Raw genomic sequence first — 24,871 nt, 5'->3', positions numbered from 1 at the left:
TGTGTGTGTATGTGTGTGCATATATGTGTATGTATGTGTGTGCATGTATGTGTGTGTATGTGTGTGCATGTATGTGTGTGTGTATGTGTGTGCATGTGTGTATGTGTGCGTGTGTGTGTGTGTGTGCAGGCACTTCTGGGGAGGAGTCCCTAGTTTTGTTAGACTCTGAGTGTGACCACATGGTTCCCACTTGAGGACAAATGGATAGAGAGCAGGATCGCCTTCTTTTAGAAGACAAATGGGAAGAACCCATTTATGAGGCAGGGCTCCCCTGAAGCTGTGACCCCTGTTTTCCCTGCCTGGTGCCTGCAGCCCTCGGTCCCAGACAAGTTCTACCCTCTTCCGAGAATACTCCACACCCATGTGAGTCCTGCTTCGCCTCCCAGCTCTGCTGCTTGCCAGCTGTGTGACCTTGGGCAAGGCACTCACTCTCTCTGTTCCCTCATATGTAAAACGGAGATAATAGTAGAGTCTGCCATGCCAGGTGGTTGTGAGGATTAAGCAAGTTATTCCAATGGAAGCGTCCAGCATGGCACCTGCCACAGTGTGAGAGCACAAAATTGGGTGGTTTTTACCCACCCACCTCTGTCCCTGTGCCCAGCAAAATCAGCCTCGTACTCATTGTGGGAAAAGGGGCTGCAGATTTGTGCCTCCCTCACCCAAGCACCTCCAGCAGGATGGTCCCGCTCTCTGGGGAAGCTGTTCTGGAGGAGAGTGCATGCCAGCGGGGGCATCATCTCCCCACGTCACAGCCCCACAGGGCAGGCGTCCAGCTGCTGATGGACTTTAGGAAAGATGACACTCCCAGCTGCTTCTGCATCTGGTCCTGTAAGTGACGGTCACGCCTAAGGCCAGCCCTGCCTCTGCCTCTGGTTTCCATGTTACCTTAACATTGTCATAGCCAAGAAATCCCAACATTTGCCCGGTGCCATAGGCGATGCTGATGGGCCGGCCTGAGACCCGGAACGTGGAGGATAGCAGAGAGTTGAAGGTATTGTGGTTAGCTGCAGATACAGGGGTAGGCGTCTGTCAGGCCTGCTGGGGACCGAAGAGAAGGTGCTGGGAGGATATGAGATGGGGGAGGGAGCACTCACTGCAGGCTTGGCTGGCACAGTAGATGGAGGGCACCCACAAGTCAGTGAAGCCTGTGTCCACAATGACCTTGAATTCCTGAGGCGGTGTTCCAATGGTGATGATGCTAATGTAGGCCAGCTGCCAGGACCAGGGAGGGATGGTGAGGGAAGGCCTGGCATCCTGGCCATGCCCCTGGTTCCCAGGGTGCCTGCCCTCATCAGGCATTCCGTGTTTCCTGAAATCACTTTCCAACAGCCCCACCACACAGCTTCTGCTCAAGCCACCACCTTCATTTGAGAAGCTCTCCAGTGTTCCCCACAGCTCTCCAAATCCTTTCCACCCTTGTAGACCTGGTCTGAGTGCCTCCTCCTCCAGGCAGCCCTCCTAGGTTGCCCAGGCCACTGTGCTCTTTCCTTCCTTTAAACTCAAATCACATAATATTAATACCACACAGTTGGTCCTCTTATCTGACATTTACTTACTTTTGCCTATTTCTCTGGGTGGGCTATGAGTTCTTGAAGAAGAGATGAGACCTTTGGTTATATAAGTAACAATAACCATATTGTTAGTTTATCATAGCATCCCGCACCACAGGGACTCAAAAACTTAAAATTTTTTTTAGAGTCAGAGTCTCTCTCTTTTGCTCAGGCTGGAGTGCAGTGGCATGATCATAGCTCACCACAGCCTCGACCTCCTGGGCTCCAGCAATTCTCCCACCTCACCCTCCCAAGTAGCTGGAACTATAGGTGCACACCACCACACCCAGCTAACATTTAAAACTTCTTGTAGCGACATGGTCTCGCTATGCTGCCCAGGCTGGTCTCAAATTCCTAGCCTCATGGGATCCTCTTGCCTTGGCCTCCCAGAGCGTTGGGATTACAGACATTAGCCACTGCATCTGGCCTCAATAACTTTTTTATTGGTTTGATTCTTGGGACTGAAAAGGCTAAACTTTTTTGTTGTTGTTGAGATGGAGTCTCACTCTGTTGCCCAGGCTGGAGTGCAGTGGTGCGATCTTGGTTCACTGCAACTTCCATCTCCTGGGTTCAAGTGATTCTTGTGTCTCAGCCTCCTGAGTAGCTGGGATGACAGGCATGCACCACCATGCCCAGCTAATTTTTGTATTTTTAGTAGAGATGGGGTTTCACCATGTTGGCCAGGCTGGTCTTGAACTCCTGACCTCATGTAATCCACCTGCCTCGGCCTCCCAAAATGCTGGGGTTATAGGCGTGAGCCATTGTGCCTGGCCTAAACTTCTACATAGGGTGTCAAACTTGATTTGCAGTTTTCTTTGTTGTCATTTGATCAGACATGGATTGCCCTTCAATGTGGTTCCTTTAGCTCAGTGATTAGCCTTAGTTCAGAAAGGGCAAAGCTCCCATAACAAGCACTGTCTTGGTTCAAGGGTGCCCAGTGACACTATCACTGGCACAGAAATGGATGCTATCTAGCACCTGGTCATTGCTGGGCCCAGTCACTATGGACCAACAACAGAGGGCAGGAATGCTTTCTCCTCTGGAAAGGGGTCGTGTTCCCCGGTCGTGTTCCCCACTCTCTGCTGAAGCCCCAGCGCTAACCCGCTGGCTCACAGCCCCAGATGAGCCCCAGTGCTTGCTAGGGGCCCTAGGGGGCGCTCTGGAGCTCCAACCTGCCCGCATACTCACATCCAGGTAGTTCCTCACGGGTTCCAGAGATATTCCATTGTCCTGATATTGATCAAGAAACTTATAGGCCAGGCTGTAAGGATATTTCTCAAGATAATCTTTCAGCATGTCATTTTCCCGGAGGTTTTCTCGAATGGATTTGATCTTCATCAGAGGGATTCTTCAACCGAGGATTGGGAAGGGAAACAAGTAAGAGACAGTCATCGGCTGCTCCTTGCTATAATGTGACTGTCACACTTTGCACTGTAATTACACCGTGCATTTTCCAAGCTTTTTAATGATTGTTATCTTATTATCAGGAAAAGACACCCAATGCAAAGGAAAGACCGCGGCAGTGGATCTAGGTTTAATTCCAGGTTCTATTGTGTCATCTTGGGCAGGTCATATGATCTTTCTGAGCCTCCGTTTCCCTATCTATCTATAAAAAAGATGGAATGATGATACCCTCCCTAGCATAGAATGTTTGGAGGTGTTAAGTGAGACAGTGCCATATAGCAGGTCCTGACAGTGACAGCCCTTCCTATTGCTAATGCCATCTCAATGTCTCTTTCTCGGGCAGCCCTGGGAGGGCGGTAGAGGGGGAATCATTATCTTCTTTTTATAGGGAAGGAATCTGAAATGCAGGGACTTTGTGACTTGGCTCTGGTTACACTGCTTGTTAGTGGCAAACCTGGGCCTAGAAGTAGCCCTCCTGATCTCTCCAGGGTTCAATCAGAAGAAAGGGGTGAGAGAGGAAGCCAGGAAGTGAGAAAAGTCATGAATGCTGAGATGGGGAATAAAGTGGGGAAAGAAGAGAGTAGAGAAACAAGAATGAGTCAAAACAGAAACACAGAGTTTTGCATATACAGAGACACCCAAAGAGACAGAGAGCTAAAAGAGAGAGATGCAGAGACAGAGGTGTAGCCACAGAGACACATATATAAGGAAACAGAGAGGGAGTAGAGAGAAAACCTAGAAAATTGCACAGAAGAAATTCTGTTTCTAGGTGGGACCACATGTACAGCTGCACAGGTTGGGCACTGAAAAATTCTAGGGAGTCCCATTCACATAGCCCATGATGTGACTGGTGCCCCTGGAATTGTGCAGCTCTGCAGACCTGCCCCAAGACCTTTCGGCCTCACAGCACACATGGCTATTCATCAATAAATGGAGACTTGAATTTTATATGAGCATCAGAGAATGATTACATTTCCTTCCCCATCCCTGCACTGGAAGGAGAATAAGAGGCAAGAGAAGAAGAGGGCAAGAAGGAGCCCATAGAGACAGCTGATGTCACGTGTCTCATACTTACTTGACCAAGCATTCTGAGAGAGCCACCAACCCGAGGATCATAAGCCACTTCATACTTCCTTCGTGGGTTTAAAGCACTCAGGAAAGAGTGAATTCTGAGCATGCAGTGGCTGTCAAGAGGAGCTCATTTAAATGCACTCTGATCTGCCCTAGTCATCCCCTTGGGGGCCAGTACGGACTCGATAAGAAATACAAACCTTCCTGATAAAGTTTTCGCCTGCTTCCTGTTTGTGAGGAGGGGACCTAGAAAATTCTCAGAATACAGAGGTTTCTATTCTAATCTCTTCCTTGGGGCATGGCTGAAAAAACAAAAATAAACCATACGGGGAACAAAGAGTGGGGAGACTCTTGCTATCTTGGAGATAAAGGCACTGAGCATAATGTGATAAAAATAAGTGTTAGATGCTATGCTTGACATTTGTGATCTCATGCAGTCTTCCCAGTGACCCTGTGAGGTGTGCATTGCTGTCCTCATCCGGGAGGGGATTGCTAGGAGGAAGAGAGGTCAAATCACAGAGTGAAAGTGTTGGGAGCGGCCCACTGACTTATGAGTGGATTTAGGTAGTGGGATGGCACACAGCAGGGCCACTTATGCTGCCAATCTGCTTCAAAGAGCCAGGCTAGAGCAGTATGACCATCGCACAATTTTAATATTGGAAGAAATGTGACGCATGCAACCCAAAAATATTGTTTGTATCCAGTAGACATTTATTGAGGACCTGCTGTGTGCTGGAGAGCGGGATAGATGCTGGGAAATCAAAGTCAAATGAGACATGAGCAGGCCTTGCCTTCAGGGAGTTTGCAGTCTGGAGTTTGCAGGCAGGAATCACAAGCTGGAGACCCAGTCAGCAAAGGAAACAAAGGGAAGGGCTGGGTGGGCATCTCGGGCACGGGCGCTACTGTCTCCCCACAAGGGGGCAGCCTCTTCTCCGTTCCACCAGCAGTTGCCACACTGGCAGGCGGACTGTGATGCCAGGTTGGCCAAGTTTTTAAGATGTGCAAGTGGGAAAAACTCAAATTGCGTTTCTCTTACTACACTCTTTTTTTTTTTTTCCTTCCTTTCTTTTGAGACGGAGTCTTGCTGTCGCCCAGGCTGGAGTGCAGTGGTATGATCTTGGCTCACTGCAACCTCAGCCTCCAGGGTTCAAGTGCTTCTCCTACCTCAGCCTCCCTAGTAGCTGGAATTACAGGCATGCACCACCATGCCCGGCTAATTTTTGTATTTTTAGTAGAGCTGGAGTTTCACCGTGTTGGCCAGGCTGGTCTCGAACTCCTGACCTCAGGTGATCTGCCTGCCTTGACCTCCCAAAGTGCTGAGATTACAGGTGTGAGCCGCCACGCCTGGCCTTTCTTACTACACTCTTGTGACATGTTTCTTACACCAGATGCGTGGGGCTTTTCTCCCAACCAACAAGCTCACAGTCAACTCTGCAGGAGACACCAGCCGGCTGTCCTCCAATTCAATTCTGACACCATCCACCTGGGGCTAGCATCAGATCCCACAGGTTGAGGGCTCAGTCTCATGAGACTGGGCCCCACTTCCAATGCCAAGTGCAAGCCCCAGGTTGTTTGACCTGTGCTTCTGACCAACTGGCCGTAAGTCGGGGGTTCCCAAGACCCCCTCTTTGGGTTCAATTAATTTGCTAGAGCAGCTCTTGGAACTCAGGGAAACATTTACTTACATTTACCTGTTTACTATAAAGGGTATTACAAAGGATACAGATGAAGAGCTGCATGGTGGGAGGTATAGGAGAGGGGGTGTGACGCTTCCATGCCTTCCCCGGGCGCCCCACCCTTCAGGAACCTCACATGCTCTGCTCTATGGAAGCTCTCCGAACTCCGTCCTCTTGGGCCTTTCATGGAGACTTCATTGGATAGGCATGATGGAAGCACAGACAGCCGCGTAGAAGTGTGATTGAATAGCTGGGCGCGGTGGCTCACGCCTGTAATCCCAGCACTTTGGGAGGCTGAGGCTGAGTGCTGTAATCCCAGCACTTTGGATCACCTGAGGTCAGGAGTTCAACACCAGCCTGGCCAACAGGTGAAACCCCGTCTCTACTAATAATACAAAAATTAGTCGGGCGTGGTAGTGCACACCTGTACTCCCAGCTACTCGGGAGGCTGAGGCAGGAGAATCACATGAATCCGGGAGGTGGAGATTGCCTTTGATAATCCATGGTGACAAATTTGGGCAGTAGGGGTAAAACTGACACAGAACCCCAGCCAGGCACTGTGGCTTATCCCTGCAATCCCAGCACTTTGGGAGGCCAAGGTGGGAGGATAACTTGAGCCCAGTTCAAGACCAGCCTGAACAACATGGCAAAAGCCTGTCTCTACAAAAAAAAAAAAAAAAAAGCAAAAATTAGCTGGGCGTGGTGAGCCAAGATCGCGCCATTGCACTCCAGCCTGGGCAAGACTCTGTCTCAAAAAAAAAAAAAAAAAAAAAAAAAAAGAAAAAAAAAAAGAAGTGTGATTGAACAAAAAGGGAATGATCTAGTGTTGACAGACTGAGTGGGAAACCCAGCAATGCCTGTCTGCTGAGATGCTTGGTCTCTCCGTGCAGCATTCCTTCCTGCAGCGTGTGGGGCAGGACCCCTCTGAAGTGGAGTTTTACGACCTGCAGTCATGCAAGGTCAGTCAGAGAATTTCTTTATGGACAGAGGCAAGGGAAGATTAGAATATATTTTTAGGTGCTAAGGCCTGCCTTGGAGAGAAAAAGGAGCAGTTGAAAAGAAGGCCGGAGGAGGTCTGGAAGAAAGATTCTGTTTTCCGAGTCCCGGTTAGAGGCCTAACATACTCCAACCTTATAACAAAACACTGTAACAAGGGCTATGGGGGTTATGAGCCAGGAACTGTGGATGAAAACTGATATATGTGTGTGTGTGTGTGTGTGTGTGTGTGTGTATGTATATATATAATAAGAAGTCAAAACTCTGGATATTTATGTAAAATCCCTGATCTTTAGATGTTAGCAGCTAATTACTTTGTTTTTCAAGAAACATAGTGTGCGCCAAACCTTAAGCAACCGTGGGATGTGCAGGTTTTTATTTCTGGCCTAGAGGTGGGAGTAGAAGGGGGCCTAGAAAGGGAGGGTGTAGAGGGCTAGAAAGGGAGAGTAGAAAGGGGGTAGAAAGAGAGGGTGTTCAATTCATGTTTGCTGAATGAATAACAGATGGAATGCATTGATTTTCCTTCTGCTTGTAAGGAAAGACTACCAGGGTCCGCTAAACCAGCTGACTTACTGAGAGCTCCCACCTGATGGGCAACTGCTGTAATTCCCCTGATAGGATCCAGGCTGGAAACATTTTGTCTGCCAATTAAAAAGAAATAATTAAAGTGTCTCACCAATCAAAAAAGATAATAAATGACCACCAGGAGCTTCTGCTTGCCTGAGATGAGAAGAGCCACCTTCTTAAACTGGTATTATTCCAGGCAAAGTAAAGAAAATGGAATGGTATGGCTCCTTCTGGGACTTCCAGGGTCCTCATGTTCCCATACAAGATCCGGATCCGGTCCATGCCCATCTTGGGTAGAGCAATGCCAAGGCTGATCTGATCCCCAGGGTTGGGTTGCAAATGACGTGGGGCCAAGATTGCTCCACTGTCACAGGGACAAGTCTGTGACACAGGGATACGCCTTTTCTATATGAACTATATTTTGGGTAATCACAAATAGTTGACTAAAATTTTTTTTTTTTTTAAAACATTAGTTTAAGGAATGAGGAAAAGAAGTTGTTTTATTAAAATTCCTGGCTGCGTGTGGTGGCTCACACCTGTAATCCCAGCACTTTGGAAGGCTGAAGTGGGAGAATCACTATGAAGTATTGTAATTAAAATTTTGAATTCAAGTCGAGCTCTCATGACCAATTTTCAGGAAATAATGTAGGTAAAGGAGCATGTATCATTCAAATCCTATACATGGGACATCCTGTAGGACAAATGACCTCTCCATGCTCCCCCTACTTAAAAAAATAGACTTTACTTTTTAGAGCAGTTTTAGCTTCACTGCAAAACTGAGTAGAAGGTGCAGAGATTTCCCACATATCCGTGCCACCCCACCTCACGTGCACAGTCTCTCCATTATTAATATCCTGCCCCAGAATGGTACATTTGTTACAATTGATTAACCCATGATGATGCTTCATTATCACCCCAAGTCCACGGTTTGCATTAAGATTCACTCTTGGCATTGTACATTCTATGGGTTTGGACAAACGTGTGATAGGTACCCACCATTATGATATTATACAGAAGGCTGGGCGTGGTGGCTCACGCCTGTAATCCTAGCAGTTTGGGAGGCTGAGGCAGGTGGATAATCTGAGGTCAGGCGTTCGAGACCAGCCTGACCAATATGGTGAAACTCTATCTCTTCTAAAAATACAAAAATTAGCCATGCGTGGTGGTGTATGCCTGTAATCCCAGCTACTCGGGAGGCTGAGGCAGGAAGCTCGCTTGAACCCAGGAGGCGGAGGTTGCAGTGAGCCACGCTCGCACCATTGTGCTCCAGGTACTGCAAAAACTGGGTATGCTATGCAGAACAATGATGAAACTAGATCATGCAAAAAATTCAAATCAAAATGGATTAAATACTTAAATGTAAGACCTGAAACTATGAAACTAGTAGAAGAAAACATTGGGGAAATGCTTCAGGACATTGGTCTGGGCAAAGATTTCTTGGATAAGACCTTAAAAACACAGGCAAACAAAGCAAAAATTAACAAATGGGATGTAAATCAAGCCAAAAGGTTCTGCACAGCAAAGAAAACAATCAGCAAGGTGAAGAGACAACCCACAGAATGGGAGAACATATTTGCAAACTATTCATCCAACAAGGGATTAACAACCAGGAATATATAAAGAACTCAAACAACTCAACAGCAAAGAAACAAATAATCTGATTAAAAATAGGCAAAAGATCTGAATAAACATTTCTCGAAAGAAGCATACAAATGGCCAACAGACGTAGGAAAAAAACTCAACATTCCTAATCATCAGGGAAATGCCAGTTAAAACCACAGTGAGTTATCATCTCACCCCAGTTAAATAGCAGTGATCAAAAAGACAGAAGATAACAAGCACTGGTGAGGAGACCAAGAAAGGGGAATGCTCATTCACTGTGGGTGGAAATTTAAATGAGTACAGCCTCTATGGAAAACAGAATGCAGATTCTTCAAAGAACTAGAGATAGAACTATCATATGATCCACCAGTGCCTCTGCTGGGTATATATCCAAAAGAAAGGAAATTAGTCGGCCAGTCTGTGGCTCACGCCTGTAATCCCAGGACTTTGGGAGGCTGAAGTGGGTGGATCACCTGAGGTCGAGAGTTCGAGATCAGCCTGACCAACATGGAGAAACCCCGTCTCTACTAAAAATACAAAAAAATTTAGCCGGGCGTGGTGGTGCATGCCTGTAGTCCCAGCTGCTCCAGAGGCTGAGGCAGGAGGATCGCTTGAACCCGGGAGGTGGAGGTTGCCGTGAGCCGAGATCGTGCCATTGCACTCCAGCCTAGGCAAGAAGAGCAAAACTTCGTCTAAAAAAAAAAAGAAAAAAGAAAAAAAAGAAAGGAAATTGGTCTATTGACGAGATATTTGCACTCCCGTTTTTATTGCAGCATATTCGCAGTAGCCAAGCTAGATATACTAATTACCCAGATTTGATCATTACACACTGTATACTTGAAATCAAAATATCCCATGTACCCCATAAACGTGTACAACTATTATGTATCCACATACACATTTTTAAGACTGGCTTTTTTCACTTAGTTATATGCATTTAAGGTTCCTCCTTTTCATGGCTTGATAGCTCATTTCTTTCTTTTTTAAATTTTTATTTTCATTTTTATTTTTTGAGACAGGGTCTCATTCTGTTGCCCAGGCTGGAGTGCAATGGTGCCATCTTGGTTCACTGCATCCTCTGCCTCCCAGGTTCAAGCCATCCTCCCACCTCAGCCTCCCAAGTAGCTGGGACTACAGGTGCACGCCAGCATGCCTGGCTAATTTTTCTATGTATATATTTTTTGTAGAGATGGGGTTTCACCACGTTGCCCCTGCTGGTCTCAAACTCCTGAGCTTAATGGATCCACCTGACTCAGCCTCCCAAAGTGCTGGGATTACAGGTGTGAGCCACCGTGCCCGGCCAATAGCTCATTTCTTTTTAGTGCTTAATAATAATCCATTGTCTGGATGGACTACAGTTTATCTACTTATTCACTTACTGAAGGGCGTCTTAGTTTCTTCCAAGCTTTGACAATTATAAAGCGGCTATAAATAGTCATATGCAGGTTTTCATGTGGATATAAATTTTCAACTCCTTTGGGTAAATCCAAACAGTGTGACTCATGGGTAATATGGCAAGAGTATGTTTAATTTTGTAACAAACTGCCAAGCTATCTTTTAAAGTGGCTGTGCCATTTTGCATTCCCACCAGCAACGAATGAGAGTTTCTGTTGCTCCATATCCTCACCAGCATTTGGTCTTGTCAGTGTTCTAGATTTTGGCCATTCTAACAGGCCCCATACACTTACTTTATAAATAAATTAATGGCATATAAAGGGGGACTGCTATCTATTAAAAGTATTTATTATTATTACTTTTTGAGATGGAGTTTCGCTCTTGTTGCCCAGGCTGGAGTGCAATGGTGCAATCTTGGGTCACTGCAATCTCTGCCTTCTGGGTTGAAGCGATTCTCCTGCCTCAGCCTCCTGAGTAGCTGGGATTACAGGCACCTGTCACCAGGCCTGGCTAATTTTTATATTTTCAGTAGAGATGGGTTTCACCATGTTGGCCAGGCTGGTCTTGAACTCCTGACCTCAGGTGTTCCACCTGCCTCGGCCTCCCAAAATGCTTGGATTGCAGGTGTGAGCCACTGCACCTGGCCTATTAAAAGTCTTAAGAAACAGCCACCAAAGGCAACACATGCAGATGATCTCCAGATCTTGATCCTGGATCTGAATATATCAACTGTTAAAAGGCATTTTTGAGAGAATCAAAGACATTTGAACATGGACTGGATATTAGGTGATATTAAAGTTGGTAATTAAAAAAAATAAAGTTGGTAATTTTGTTTGGAATAAAAGAGCATTGCCTTTATACATAAATATATATTTGAATATATATATTAATTACAGCTGTGTGTGTATATATATTATATATATGACCCTTGTCTCCTAGAAATGTACAACAAAATATTTACAGTGAAATGGTAAGCTGTATGCCTTAAAATATTATAGCAAATATAAATATATAAAGAATAAAATTAAAAAAAAAAAGAGTGTCGCCAGGTGCCGTAGCTCATGCCTATACTCCCAGCACTTTGGGAGGCTGAGGCAGGTGGATTGCTTGAGGCCAGGAGTTTGAGACCAGCCTGGCCAACATGGCGAAACTCTGTCTCTACTAAAAATACAAAAATAATCTGGGTATGTTGGTGCATGCCTGTAATCCCAGCTACTCAGGAGGCTGAGGCATGAGAATTGCTTGAACCTGGGAGGCAGAGGCCACAGTGAGCCGGGATCGCACCAGTCCACTCCAGCCTGGGTGACGAAGTGAGACAAAAGAAAAAAAAAAAGGGGTGGGTGTATATAAAACAAAGATTTGCAGAATGGTGTGTAATTCTTGATGCTGAATGATGGAGTATGAGGTCCATGACACTATTCATTTTTACTTTTGTGTTTGGCCCTTTTTTGTAATAAGTTGAAAACATTTCCATTTTGAAGGTTCTGTCTTTAGTGGTACCCCGAGGGTTCCAAGCAAGGCCGACTTGGGTGGGCCCCACACTGGCCAAGTTGCTCCTGAACGTCCCCTGCCCACGGCTCCGGCCCTTGTCCTGCTGTCTCCCACCACTACCTCTTGAGGTTGTCTGACCATCAGCTTGAGACTTTGAGGAGCCGTATCGGGGCCTGAAAGTGGAAAGGATGAGAACAGCTTTAGAAACAACAAAATGGGGGTCTCCCTCCCGGCTTTGTCTGCTTTAGTACCATCTGCAGGGAAGGGGCAGGGCCCTGGGTAGGGAGGGAGCCAAAGACTGAAGCAGTGGGGGTGTGTTGAAGGGAAGGGAGGAGGGATTCATAACTAAATAACAGAGAGGAGGGCAGCTTGCGCAAGATGCAAGACAGACTGGGATGGAGAGAAGCCCGGGCCGTGAACAGAGGGGTCTGCAGAACAGAACAAGATGTTGGAAAAGCGTCTCCTCTGGCAGTGGGACGTATGCAGTGAGTCAAGTTTAAACAGAGAACAGCCGGCTGTGGGGAGGAGAGAGCTAGGATTTCTGTAGTACCTACCAGCAGTCCAGTCCCATTTGGATCTTCTGGTCAAATGGTGCTGGAGGCTGTGTCCTTCCTGCTGGAACTCCTGCTCCAGACATGGAGGTGGTAGAGATGCTTGCTGCTGGTGAGCCATGGGAAAGAGGCCACATTCAGTGGCCCTTTTATTACTCTGTGGCCATTGGCATCATCTCAAGCTGGACAGCAAAATAGCAGGTCACCCAAAACATCTCTGCTTTTAAAATATTATCTAATCTATCTAACTTTTCTTGGCATGTCTTGGACTTAGAACTTTTTCTTTTTTTTGTTATTCATTCCTTTAGTAAAGGTAATTCATCAGCCTGACTCAGTTTCCATTGAAGAATCCACAAGCTTCCCAGTTGGTAACTTCTGCCTGTGGCTGTCAGATCTCATCCCACAGAATCCAAGTGTTAGAATGTTCCATGGGGCAGGGGTGCAAAGGTCCTTTAGCTCCTGCATGTCAGTGACGTGGCACCTGGTCTACCATGTTCCATTCTGAGTCCAAGACAGATGTTGCCAGTGAACCACAGCACCCCCGACCACTGGATGTGGCCCCAGAATCCTGAGCAACATGTGATCCCTTCAGCCACGAGTTCTAGCAACCAGCATCGGCACTGGATCGGGAATGATTGCTATTCTTGGACAAGTCCAGTCTGTTATCCTGGAGATGGGGAAACTGAGAGCTGGGGTGTATAATTTGCCGAATGGATGCAAGGTAGGTTAGTGAAGTGCTGGGACCCAGGGCTTCTGGCTCTCAGGTAATCCTCTTCCCACTGGGCATAGGCTTGGGGAGCTCCGAGAAGGGAAAGGTGAGAGAATGCCCAATTGCGGTCCCTGCTGCCAGCTTCCATAGGCCACTTTCAGGGGTCTGCAGGTGCCAGAGCTGAAGTTCTTTCCTCTTTCTCCTTAAGTCCGGCTCCACTTCTGTTGCCAGACCTGCTGTCTCATGGCAGCACGAAAGCAGTATTGGAAGCTGCCAGACATAGTGTGGGCAGCCCCGGCTGGAGTGGCACCAGGAAGCAGGAGGCAGTGGTGCCGGTTAGTGCTTGACTTGTGCCCAGCTTGGCAGTCCCGCAGCTTCCCCTCCTTGTTCATACCACACTGACCCTCGTAAGTTGGTGTGGCATTGGCCTGTATTAGAGCAAGGAACATGTTCTGGTCAGACTTTGACAGCTGAAACCCAACGTTCTATTTCATCTTTAGGGGATAAGAATCCCCTGAGTTGGGAGGGTCAGACAAGGGTGCATTCGAGGACCTGTTGCCTCTCTGATGCTCAGGAAAGACCTTGGAACTTTGAAGGCCCTGATGAGGGATGAACAACTCATGCTTTCTGGGGGCTTCGCTGTACGGAGACAAAGAATGGATCAAGGAAAACCCACCGAGAAAGCCCGGGCATTACTTAGGTCTCAACTTATCTCAGGTTGAATTCTAGCCACCAGTCCTCCTGGTCAGGTGCTGGTGCCCCATGGCCATCTTCCAAGAAGGAATGGAAGAACCAGACCCTGCCAAAGGAGCAGCCACCTTCAGGGGGCCCCTTTGATCCCACTGGGGGAGATTAGACAGGAGCGTTTACTTTCCTCCTGGCCCTATGGGTGTGCTGGGGGTTCCACTCAGGAGGACAAGCAAACCCCAGAGTTCCTGGTGGTGGCAGTGGCACCCATTGTGCCTCTCGGAGCTGGAGCTGCTGATGATAACCAGCTTATCTACGTGGCCCTGGGCCCAGAATAAACTCAGTTCTATTGACACCTCTTATTTTCCCGCCTCAGTTTGCACGTAGCCCCAGGGCTTGCTGTTCTGGGAAAGGGGTTGATAACTCATTGCTGGTAACTTGCTCTGAGTCAACAAATCAAGTGCATGATGAGGTCATGGTGTGTAACTTGTGGCCTCAATGGCCTGGTTGACGATGGTGTGTTCGGGCGTGGACGGAAGACTGGAGATGGAAAAGTGGGCCTTTGCTATTGCTGTTCCCCCTGTCTAGAAGGTTCTTCTCCCAGCTCTTTGGCTGGCTCCTCCTCAATATTCAGCTGCCATCTCAATGTTCCTTCCTCAGTGAAGCCTTCCGTGGTCACTCTGGTCTCCCAGCAGTGAAGCCTGACTCGGAGGAGCCCTGGAGACACCTGTTGAATGCCTTTTCCCACGTGTTCTTCGTGGGTGCCCTGTGAGGCTGATAGTGTCTCCAATTTACAGTTGAGGAAACTGAGGCTTAGTGGAGCTAAGTAAATTCCTCAAGGATTTATGGCAAGTAAGTGGTAGAGTCAAGATTTGAACTAGGTCTGTCTGACTACAAATTGCAGGCTCTTGGCCACTCTGTGGCTCATTAGTACTGAGCTTGGGAGATCAGGAAATGAGGCAGAACAAAAGGAGGAGAGGATGGGTGGGAGGAGGAGGGGATAACTGAGGACAGGTCTCATCTATTAGGAAATATTGATTCTTTCAGTGAACACTTGAGGGTGCTCGAAGCCAAGTTCATAAATTGCTCACTATTTGTGAATAGCCTTGCAGACAGGGCCATGGAGGATGGTGTACAAATTGTGCCCAGAACACAGGTGTCAGGCCATGGGGGAAGGAGGCCTGAAGTCAGGTCATGATTCACTGCTGAGCCATGCACCTGGCCAGCTGCAGCCACCGGGAGGGGGCCAGCTTTTTCGGAATCTAACAAAGGCTCTAAGTGGGCTAGCAGTGGCCCTGAAGTCCAGGAAACAAAACATTTAGAAAGGCAATGTGGCAGCACTGCAATGGAGGCATGCCCCGGGCATCCTGCAAAGAGGATGCCCAATGCTGCCTTAGGTGGAAAGTTAGGAAGGCTCCCTAGTGGAGGTGGCAACTGAGCCGAGTCTCAGTGGATGAGAGAACTTAGCCAAGTGGGCATGGGGAGGAGGGAACACCAAAGAGGGCAGCACTGGCATGATAATAGACCTAAGGGATTATAAGTCACCTGGTAAGGTTAGATGGCAAGGGTCATGGGCCCAACTGATGCATGGTATTAGTCAGCATGGGCAGTAAATGCTGCAGTAACAAGCAACACCCAATTTCACAATAACAAGGTTTCTCTTTTGCTTTCCCTATTTGTCCATTACAGGTCATCTAGGGCTCTGGTTTGAGACGTCTTCACTCACGGATGCAGACCGATGGAGACTTCACCGTCTATGGTGTCACTGGTGGCTACAGCAGGGCAAGAGGCACATGCCAACTCATGCACCCGCCATGCCAGAAGTGCCTGCAGGAGTGAAATGGGTCACTACTATTTGCATTTCATCGCCCCAAGCAACGCTGAATTTCAAGGGACTATGGATGTATAATTCAACACGGTTTTAGAATGAGGACTAGGAAAATCTGAAGAATAGTGCTAATGATATACGGCTTAACATGGGGAAGGAGAGCAAGGACCACATCACGGTAGGCTTTGAGTGCCATGGTCAGGCACTTGGAATGTTTCCTGTAGGCAATGAGGAGCTTTGGGTGGGTGGGTGAGGTATGAGCCTGCAAAGAAGGCAGCAGAAGAGAGGAAAGTGAGGTTTAAACATGAGAAGGGCGCCAGAGCCAAGGGAAGAAGAAGGAAATACGAAACATCAAACAGAGAGGGAAGCGGGAGAAATGGGCTGGGGAAGCACTGGACAGTGAGTGGAAGTCAGGCCCTCCTGCCTCCAACCCTCCCTTTCACTGGAAAGAGAGAGACTGGAGAGAAAGGGATGGAGGGAGGAGGTGGGGAAGACAGAGACTAGACAAACATTTTGAGGGGTTGCTTAGACTGGAAAATCAAGACTTCAGTGGAGCTTGGGGACCAACCACAAATATCTAAAAGCTTTTCGCAAAAACAAGGGACTAGACTTATTTGATGGCAAATGTTCAGAGTAGCATAGGGACAAAACCTGGGAATTATAGGGAGGCAGGTTTAACTTTTATTTGATAACAACTTCTGTTATCAACTTAAGCTTGTTGTTTGAACTATGTACAAGCACCTTGCTGGGGTGAAGAGGCGTGTAATGTTTTCAAATGTTAATTTCCTTCCTGTTCTCGTGGCTGAAGGAAAGAATGAATGAATATTTAATACTGCAGGCTAGGATTGTTCTTTGAGAGTGAGAGGTGACAGTTAATGGCTTTGTGGTATTCTAGGGCTGTACTGAAGAAAACTCCCACCCAAGCCAGTGTTTAGAAGATGAAGTTAAATGAGAATGGGGAAGCAAATAGAGGGTAAGTGCCATGTTAGAAAGGAAGAGGAAAAAGCTGGGTGTGGTGGCACACACCTGTAGTCCCAGCTACTTGGGAGGCTGAGGTGGGAGGATTACTTGGGTCCAGGAATTGGAGGCTGCAGTGAGCTGTGATCGCACCATTGCACTCCAGCCTGGAAGACAGAGTGTGACTCCATATCTAAGAAAAGAAAACCAAAAATCCCCCCAAAAATGAAAGAAGGAGGAGGCCTTCTCTGGGGGAAAGAGGGGTGATGACTTCCTTACACAGCTGAGGCTGGTTATGCTACCAATTCTGGGCCACAGAAAGGGGCAGAACTTATGATCCTAGGTAGGTAGATGCCAGAGTCTCATTTCTGAGCACGTGTCTTTGGGAGGAGCTGGCAGGATACCCAAGGAATGGTCCTTGCCCTGGCTTGGGCCCTTGGAGTGGCACTCTGTGACCTGCCCAGTGACAGAAGGCATTGCCATATCACCCTGTGGCAGAGGAAGCTGTGGCTAAGAGGGTGATCACCATGGTGTCTAAACTCAGTCCCCATTCTCCCTAGTTTTCCTTTTCTTTCTTTTCTTTTTTTTCTTTTTTTGAGATGGAGTCTTGCTCTGTTGCCCAGGCTGGAGAGCAGTGGCACAATCTTGGCTCACTGCAACCTCCGCCTCTCGGGTTCAAGCAATTCCCCTGCCTTAGCCCCCTGAGTAGCTGGGACTCCAAGTGCTCGCTGGCATGCCTGGCTAACTTTGGTATTTTTAGTAGAGACAGGGTTTCGCCATGTTGGCCAGGCTGGTCTTGAACTCCTGACCTCAAGTGATCCACCCACCTTAGCCTCCCAAAGTGCTGGGATTATGGCATAAGCCACTGAGCCCTGCCTCCCCCTAGTTTTTCTGACACCGTGGTAGTCTGGAAATCTCACAGGATTCTATGGAGTGGGAGGAAGGAATGAATGTGCTGCTTTGGGAGCCTCCAGGCCTGCACGAGGATCGAGCAGAGGCTGTTTGACCTCTGGCTGGTCCGAGGGCTGTTCTGGGATGCTGCCCAGAAGAGAGGCTGCCCTTTCATTCTGATGTCCAGCTGATCTTAGGGGTTGGGGGGATTTCTTTGACTCCCTGTGGCCTTATCTGCTGATACCATGTCATTTCCAAAAACTTGAGAACCTTCGCAACGTTCCTGGGCAGGTCCTTGTCCAGAGACCAATACGGATCCAAGTGTAGGGAGCTGCAGTGGCCGCCAAAGTTCAGAGTTCCTAGGGGCTCAACCTAATGGGATGGAGCCTGCTGGTCTTGGCCGAAAGCTTTATAATAATCACACCACTCCCTGAATCTTGCTCTTAAAAAAATTTGTGTTGGGGGGCAGGGATTTAAATGCCATGGGTGCCACTGGGGTGAATGCATTCTTCCTCCAGTTGCTGGCTTCTCCACAGCTCACCAGAAATATCTTTTCCTACTGGGTGCAGTGGGGCACGCCTGTAATCCTAGCTACTGGGGAGGCTGAGGCAGGAGGCTCACCTGATGCCAGGAGTTTGAGACCAGCATGGGCAACATAGCAAAATTTCATCTCTAAAAACAAAAATCAGGCCGGGTGCGGTGGCTCAAGCCTGTAATCGCAGCACTTTGGGAGGCCGAGACAGGCGGATCACGAGGTCAGGAGATCGAGACCACCCTGGCTAACACGGTGAAACCCCGTCTCTACTGAAAAAAAATACAAAAAAAAAAAAAACTAGCCGGGCGAGGTGGTGGGCGCCTGTAGTCCCAGCTACTCGGGAGGCTGAGGCAGGAGAATCACTTGAACCTGGGAGGTGGAGGCTGCAGTGAGCCGAGATTGAGCCACTGCACTCCAGCCTGGTGACTGAGCAAGACTGTGCCTCAAAACAAAACAAAACAAAACAAAATTTTATTTATCTTTCATATCATAGTCCAGGTGGCTTTCCAGTGGTTGAAACCCAAATTCCTTCTTGTTGCCTTGCCTTCCTCAACATGTGGTATTCGTCTCTTGGTCCATTATGGCTGCTTCAGCTCACGTCATTACATCTGCGTTCCGGCCAGTGGGAAATAGAGAAGGGGAAGTGGGATACGCCCCTTTCCTTAAAAGGCATAGTCCAGAAGTTGCAAAGATTACTTCTGCTCATATGTCACTGGCCATAATGAAGTTAACAGGGGCACTGCTAGGTGAAAGAGAGACTGGGAAATGTAGTCTTTAGCTGGGTGGCCACAGACTAGGGTGATAGTTGGAGTTGGATTACTGGAGGAAATAGATGATGAGCAGTTCCTGTTATACCCTCCTGCTTCAATGAAGATAAGCCGGTTTCCATCCTCCAGATCTCAGAGGATCAACACAACTAAGACTGATTTCTCACTCACAGCCGACCTGGGTTGGCAGAGAGCTCTGCTCCTCGCAGCCACGCAGGGATTCAGGCTGAAGGACGCTCTGTCCTGATGCAGGGGAAGGGGATGGGTGAGAAATGGGACTCTGGTTCCTAAAGACTTCCGCCTGGAAGTGACACACATCACCACCTCTGCTCACATTCCATTGGTCAAAGTATATTCCACCACCATGGCAAACGGGGTTGGGTGGCGGGAGGGATGAGGGCGGGAGGGGGATGGTGGTTTGGAAGAGGGAGAGGAACTGTGGTTCTGCTGCTGTAGTTATGAAGAGCAACAATGGCCACACCCTTCACCAATGTGCTCATGCCTCACTCACCTTTGGTTCTCTCCACTCCCGCCCTGAGCCTCTTTTGGCCAACATACGCAGACTTGGATAAGATGATACAGGAGGACGTGTACTAGGCTGCCAATCAGCAGGACAGCCAACCAAACAACCAAAGAAGAAAAAGAAAATAAAACATCCCCAAACTATGCTTAACCATGTTTATAATCACAATTTGCATTTATGCAAGATTATGTATATGTGCATTTTTTTTTTTTTTTTTTTTTAGACGGAGTCTTGCTCTGTTGCTGAGGTTGCAGTGCAGTGGCTCGATCTCAGCTCACTGCAACCTCCACCTCCCGAGTTCAAGCAATTCTCGTGCCTCAGCCTCTGGAGTAGCTGGGATTACAGGTGCCCGCCACCATGCCCAGGTACTTTTTTTGTATTTTTAGTTGAGATGCGGGTTTCACCATGTCAGCCAGGCTGGCCTCAAACTCCTGACCTCACGTAATCCACTCGCCCTGGCCTCCCAAAGTGTTGGGATTACAGGCGTGAGCCTGTAAGAGTCTGTGTTTTATTTATTTATTTGTTTGTTTATTTGTTTATTTATTTATTTTTATGGCAGCCTGAGCAGACTAAGACACACTGTAACTGTGTAGTAGTATCAGGTTTAAGTTTAGGTGTATATTATAGAAAACCTGAAATAACCACAACTTTAAAAAGATAAAACTTATTTTTTCCCCCTTAAATAAATCTGGAGATAGGCTGTTCAGAGTTTGAATCGTTTCCATTTCCAAAGTTACCTCATAGTCCAATATGGCTGCAGGAGTTCCAGCCAGCACATCTGACATCTAGTGAGTAGTTAGAAGAAGGCGGGGGAAGGCAAAAAGACTCACGTCCCAGCTGAATCAGCTCCTTTAAAGCAGCCTTCCAGGAAATCCCCCTCAACACTCCTGCTTATATCAGAGTCACCTAGTCACAACTAACAGCAAAGGCAGTTGGGAAATGCAGTCTTTTAGCTGACTGGGCACATTGCAATCCTGAATGAAATGTACTGTTTTTAAGGAAAAACAGAGAACGGATAATTTTGTAGGCAGCTGCCAGGCCCTACCTCAGAGGCATAATCCATTGTCTGAGTTGTGCAGGCTGAACGGCTCAGCACAGCACGGGAGCCACAAGGAGGAAGTAGAAGAGAGAAACCAGCCAGAGAGATCTGACTCCCAACTCTAGAAATAAAAAGATAAAGTAACTCTTCACTGGTGATCTTCTGAAGACCAAATTAGAGATTCTACATGCCACAAATCAAAACTTCCTTTAAAAACTGCTCTTCCAGCCGGGCACAGTGGCTCACACCTGTAATCCTAGCACAGTGGCTCACACCTGTAATCCTAGCGGGCGGATCACGAGGTCAGGAGATCGAGACCATCCTGGCTAACACGGTGACACCCTGTCTACTAAAAATACAAAAAATTAGCCAGGTATGGTGGCAGGTGCCTGCAGTCCCAGCACTTGGGAGGCTGAGGCAGGAGAATCGCTTCAACCCAGCAGGCGGAGGTTGCAGTGAGCCGAGATCGTGCCACTGTACTCCAGCCTGGGCGACAGCGAGACTGCGTCTCAAAAAACAAACAAACAAACAAACCCCAAAACAACAACAAAACTGCTCTTCCAACCCAGTTCCCAAATCTCTCGCAATACCTCAGCTTCTCAAATGTCTCGTTACCTCGAACTCTTAACTTCCTTGTCTTGTCTTCCTTACTTGTTTATGTCACTTGTCCGTCCATTCAACCAGTATGACAAGGTCCAGGGCTGAGCAGCTGAGCAAACAGGCAAGCAAACAAGCAAAACCAAACTCCACTTTTTAGAAGGGGGTAGAGAGGCAATGAAATATATACTGCAATGTACTGTCATATTTTTTCGTTCCTGATCAGGGTCATTTGAAGGACTGAGGCATCTTGGGCTAGAGATACCTTGTTTTCTCTCCAATCTCAACCAAAAACGTGACTTCCTTGAGGCTGGAGAAGGTATCTGTTCATCTGTGTATCCGCAGGTCTTAGCAGTGTGAGTATTCAGTGAATGCATGTGGAATGAACAAAGGAATTAAGTGAATGTGAGAAACAGAGTAAGGTACCGCCTTCTCTAACTGGGGTTGTTTGTGTTTATAACTTTTTAAAATTTTTCATTTATCAGGGCCACTCCAGTTATGAATGAAATTGGGTGTAATTGAGGTACAGAATGTGGGAACATAGGTGTATCTGATAGGAGATCAGGACTGGAGAGGATGGGGCTAGAGCCAAGGGAAGCTGCAAAAGGGCCAAAGTGGAAAATAGCAGGAACCAGATAAAAAGAGTACCCTTTTTCCCAATGCCACGTCCCTCCCATGACCTGAATTTCCTGCAGTTTTCTCTTCCTCCCTCCTTTGTCCTAATTCTCTATCTTTGGTTATTCAGGAGGGCCAGCACCCTCTGCTCCCATAAGGTAATGTGGCAGTGACTCAGGACACGCAGAGAGAGCATAGGCAGCAGTGTGTCGTTTCCCCTCAACATCCTTGGTAGAATCATCATGTCTGTCTCATTCACAAGTTGTTGTTGTTGTTGTTGTTGTTCTTCTTCTTCTTCTTCTTCTTCTTCTTCTTCTTCTCTTCCTCCTCTTCCTCTTCCTCCTCTTTCTCTTCTTCTTCTTCCTCTTCTTCTTCCTCTTCTTCTTCTTCTTTTTTCTTCTTCTTTTTTTTTTTTTTTTTTTTTTTTTTTTTTTTTTTTTTTGAGACGGAGTCTCGCTCTGTCGCCCGGGCTGGAGTGCAGTGGCCAGATCTCAGCTCACTGCAAGCTCCGCCTCCGGGGTTTACGCCATTCTCCTGCCTCAGCCTCCCAAGTAACTGGGATTACAGGCGCCCGCCATCTCGCCCGGCTAGTTTTTTGTATTTTTTAGTAGAGACGGGGTTTCACCGTGTTCGCCAGGATGGTCTCGATCTCCTGACCTCGTGATCTACCCGTCTCGGCCTCCCAAAGTGCTGGGATTACAGGCTTGAGCCACCGCGCCCGGCCTCTTCTTCTTTTTTTTAGCGTTAGCAGTTTCCAGCATCTGCATAAAATGATGTGTAAAATAGAGTCTCCGCCTGTCCTTAGAGAAGTTACTATCTAGGGGGAGTGAAAGGTCAACTACAGAAAAGTGTAGAAAATGCTAAGAAGGGTGGGGTGTTTGAATAACATATAAGGGGGCACTTACCCAGTCTTACGGTATAGGGGCTTTCTAGAAGTAGAGTCTAAGACTTAAAGGGCACGAGTGACAGAAAACCCAAAACAACAGTGACACAAGGTGGTTTATTTCTGTCTTACACAGAACCTAGAGGCAGCCATCCTGTGGTGTCATGGTCCATTATGGAATCAGGGCTCAGGTTTCTTCTATTTTGTTGTGCCACTAGTGTGACCTCTATTCCTATGGTCGCCTCATGGTTCAGGATGACTACACTTGTTCCAGCCATGATGTCCATGTTCTGCCTTCCAACATCGTACCAATCAGTGAAGAGATTGCTGGATATAAACTCAAGCTAATCCATCAATAGCGTTTCCTAATTATTTTCCTTCAGAAATGAAACACATGCAGAGTTAAAAATCACATAGCAGCTGGGCGCGGTGGCTCACGCCTGTAATCCCGGCACTTTGGGAGGCCGAGGCAGGTGGATCACCGGAGGTCAGGAGTTCATCAGCCTGGCCAACATGGTGAAACCCTGTCTCTACTAAAAATACAAAGACTAGCTGGGTGTGGTGGCAGGCGCCGGTAATCCCAGCTACTCGGGAGGCTGAGGCAGGAGAATCACTTGAACCTGGGAGGCAGAGGTTGCAGTGAGCAGAGATTGCACCATTGCACTCCAGCCTGGGAAACCAGAGCAAAACTCCGTCTTAAAAAAAAAAAAAAAAAAATCACATAGTACAAAAAGGCTTATGACAAAAAATTAAGGTCACCTGGCCTGGCCCTCCCTACCCCTCAGAAACAATTTCAACCTAGCTTTCAGGCAGGTGCTGTCAATGGGAGTCACTCTGACATTATGTACCACGTGACACGTTTGCAAAACCAACATGGCACCCCCAAAGGCGTCACTAGTGTCTCGGAAGGGTCAGCAGCAGCTGAGACTGCCTTCTTTATGGACCCCTTCTGTTACAAGAAGGAGTTTTGACATATTTAGTTTGACAGAGTTTAATTGAGCAAATAATGATTTGTGAATCAGTCAGCCCCCAGAACCAGAATAGGTTCAGAGTAACTCTGAGGCTGCCATGTGGTCAGATAACATTTATGGATAGAAAACAGAAAGTAGGTTGGGCGTGGCGGCTCATACCTGTAATCCCAATACTTCGGGAGGCCGAGGCTGGAGGATTGCTTGAGCCCAAGAGTTCCAGACCAGCCTGGGCAACATAGCGAATCTCCATTTCCATTAAAAAATAACAATCATTAAAATTTAAAAATAAGAAAAGAAAAAGGAAAGAGATGTCCAGAAAACAGAAGCGAAGTACAGAAAGAGTTGGACCCGTTATGTAAGCACAGAACCAGTCCCACCTGGTTCAACTTTGTGTAATAAAGTGGTGAGTTGTTTTTTCAGTTGCCAGGATCCCAGGTTGCAAGTTATGTAACCTGAGCGTGCACAGAAGAACCAAGCATTCAACCACAGGCGCAACCTAAATGCTCAGACCAAAGAACGGGAACGGAATTAAGAAGTAGATACATGGTATAATCCATGATCTAATCAGATTGAGGCATGGCATAATCCCATGGCAAGATCTAGTCAGATCATTGCTCACTGCAAGACTCAATCAGATCACGGCTCATTACCCTCTGCCTATAACACCTGCCACAGCCCCTGGCTTGGGGAGACAGATTTGAGCATGTCTCCTCGCCAGTTGACTTGCCACAAATCTTCCCGTCTACAAAAACCAGGTACTTCGGTGTCTGGCTTTCTGAGGGCAAAGGGATCCAGTTTGGTTCCCTAATAATGACAGATTGACATTTGCCTTATTGGAACAAGGTTTGAACAGTTGGCTGCCTGTGATTGGCTGAGACTCTGTGATTGGTATGAGTAGGTTCCAGTTCACTATGTACGGAGAAACCTTTAGGACAAACTTAAAATATGCCAGGAGAGAGCTTTAGGTTAAGCTTAACACTTCTCCCCTTTTGGTCAACCTCTTGATTTTGAGAGGTTGGAAACTTAAGACATTGACATCAGTTACCATTGTAAATAGACTTATTTGGTCTCAAATCCCGCTGGGAAATAACAGAGCAGTGGGTTTCGTAGATGGGAAAGGAAACAGAATAGAAACAAAACAAAACAAAAAAACAAAAAAACACCTGATTAGTTAACATCAGGTCACTTCAGGGTCCTTTTTTAAAGGGTTAGAGCAGAGGCGGCTTCCTAATTATGCTGCAATCTCCTGTTTCCAGGGGGGAAGGGAGGAGACAGGGAATATCGGTAATTCTGTAGAATAAATGGGTGGGCGAAAGAGATTAACTAGTAAATGGAAATGAGTGTGTGGTGGCCTTGGGGCTCCTCAGTCTGAGCTCAGCCCATCTGGGGCTCCTCCTAGGTTCTGGGCTTCCATCTGCTTCCCGCTCCTTTGGGGTCCCTCCAAGGTCGAGCTGTGTACTGAGCGAGTCCTCGGGGCCACTCAGAAGACAGTGGACGTCCGCGCCGGCGCACTCGCCCAGAGCGGCCTAGTCTCCGCCCAGTGGGCGGGGCCTCTTCTGGGGGGCG

The 24,871-nt window shown here is 47.5% G+C and overlaps 1 protein-coding gene across 1 annotated transcript in view; it reads right to left on the bottom strand.

Annotated features, from left to right (window-relative positions):
- The window catches only part of LOC105532811 (pepsin A-2/A-3), a 49,159-nt gene extending 45,077 nt beyond the window's left edge, over positions 1-4,082 (bottom strand). The window contains exons 1-2 of the mRNA XM_011971103.1: positions 4,030-4,082; positions 2,739-2,898 (exon numbers count right to left, since the gene is read on the bottom strand). Of these exons, the coding sequence (XP_011826493.1) occupies positions 2,739-2,898; positions 4,030-4,082 (213 nt within the window). The remainder of the gene's footprint in view (positions 1-2,738; positions 2,899-4,029) is intronic.
- Positions 4,083-24,871: the final 20,789 nt, after the last annotated feature.

Source organism: Mandrillus leucophaeus, unplaced genomic scaffold, assembly GCF_000951045.1.
Source record: "Mandrillus leucophaeus isolate KB7577 unplaced genomic scaffold, Mleu.le_1.0 Scaffold986, whole genome shotgun sequence".
Taxonomy (NCBI): Eukaryota; Metazoa; Chordata; class Mammalia; order Primates; family Cercopithecidae; genus Mandrillus; species Mandrillus leucophaeus.
Note: the sequence above shows the minus strand (reverse complement) of the source record. Positions and strands in the feature narration are given on the sequence as shown.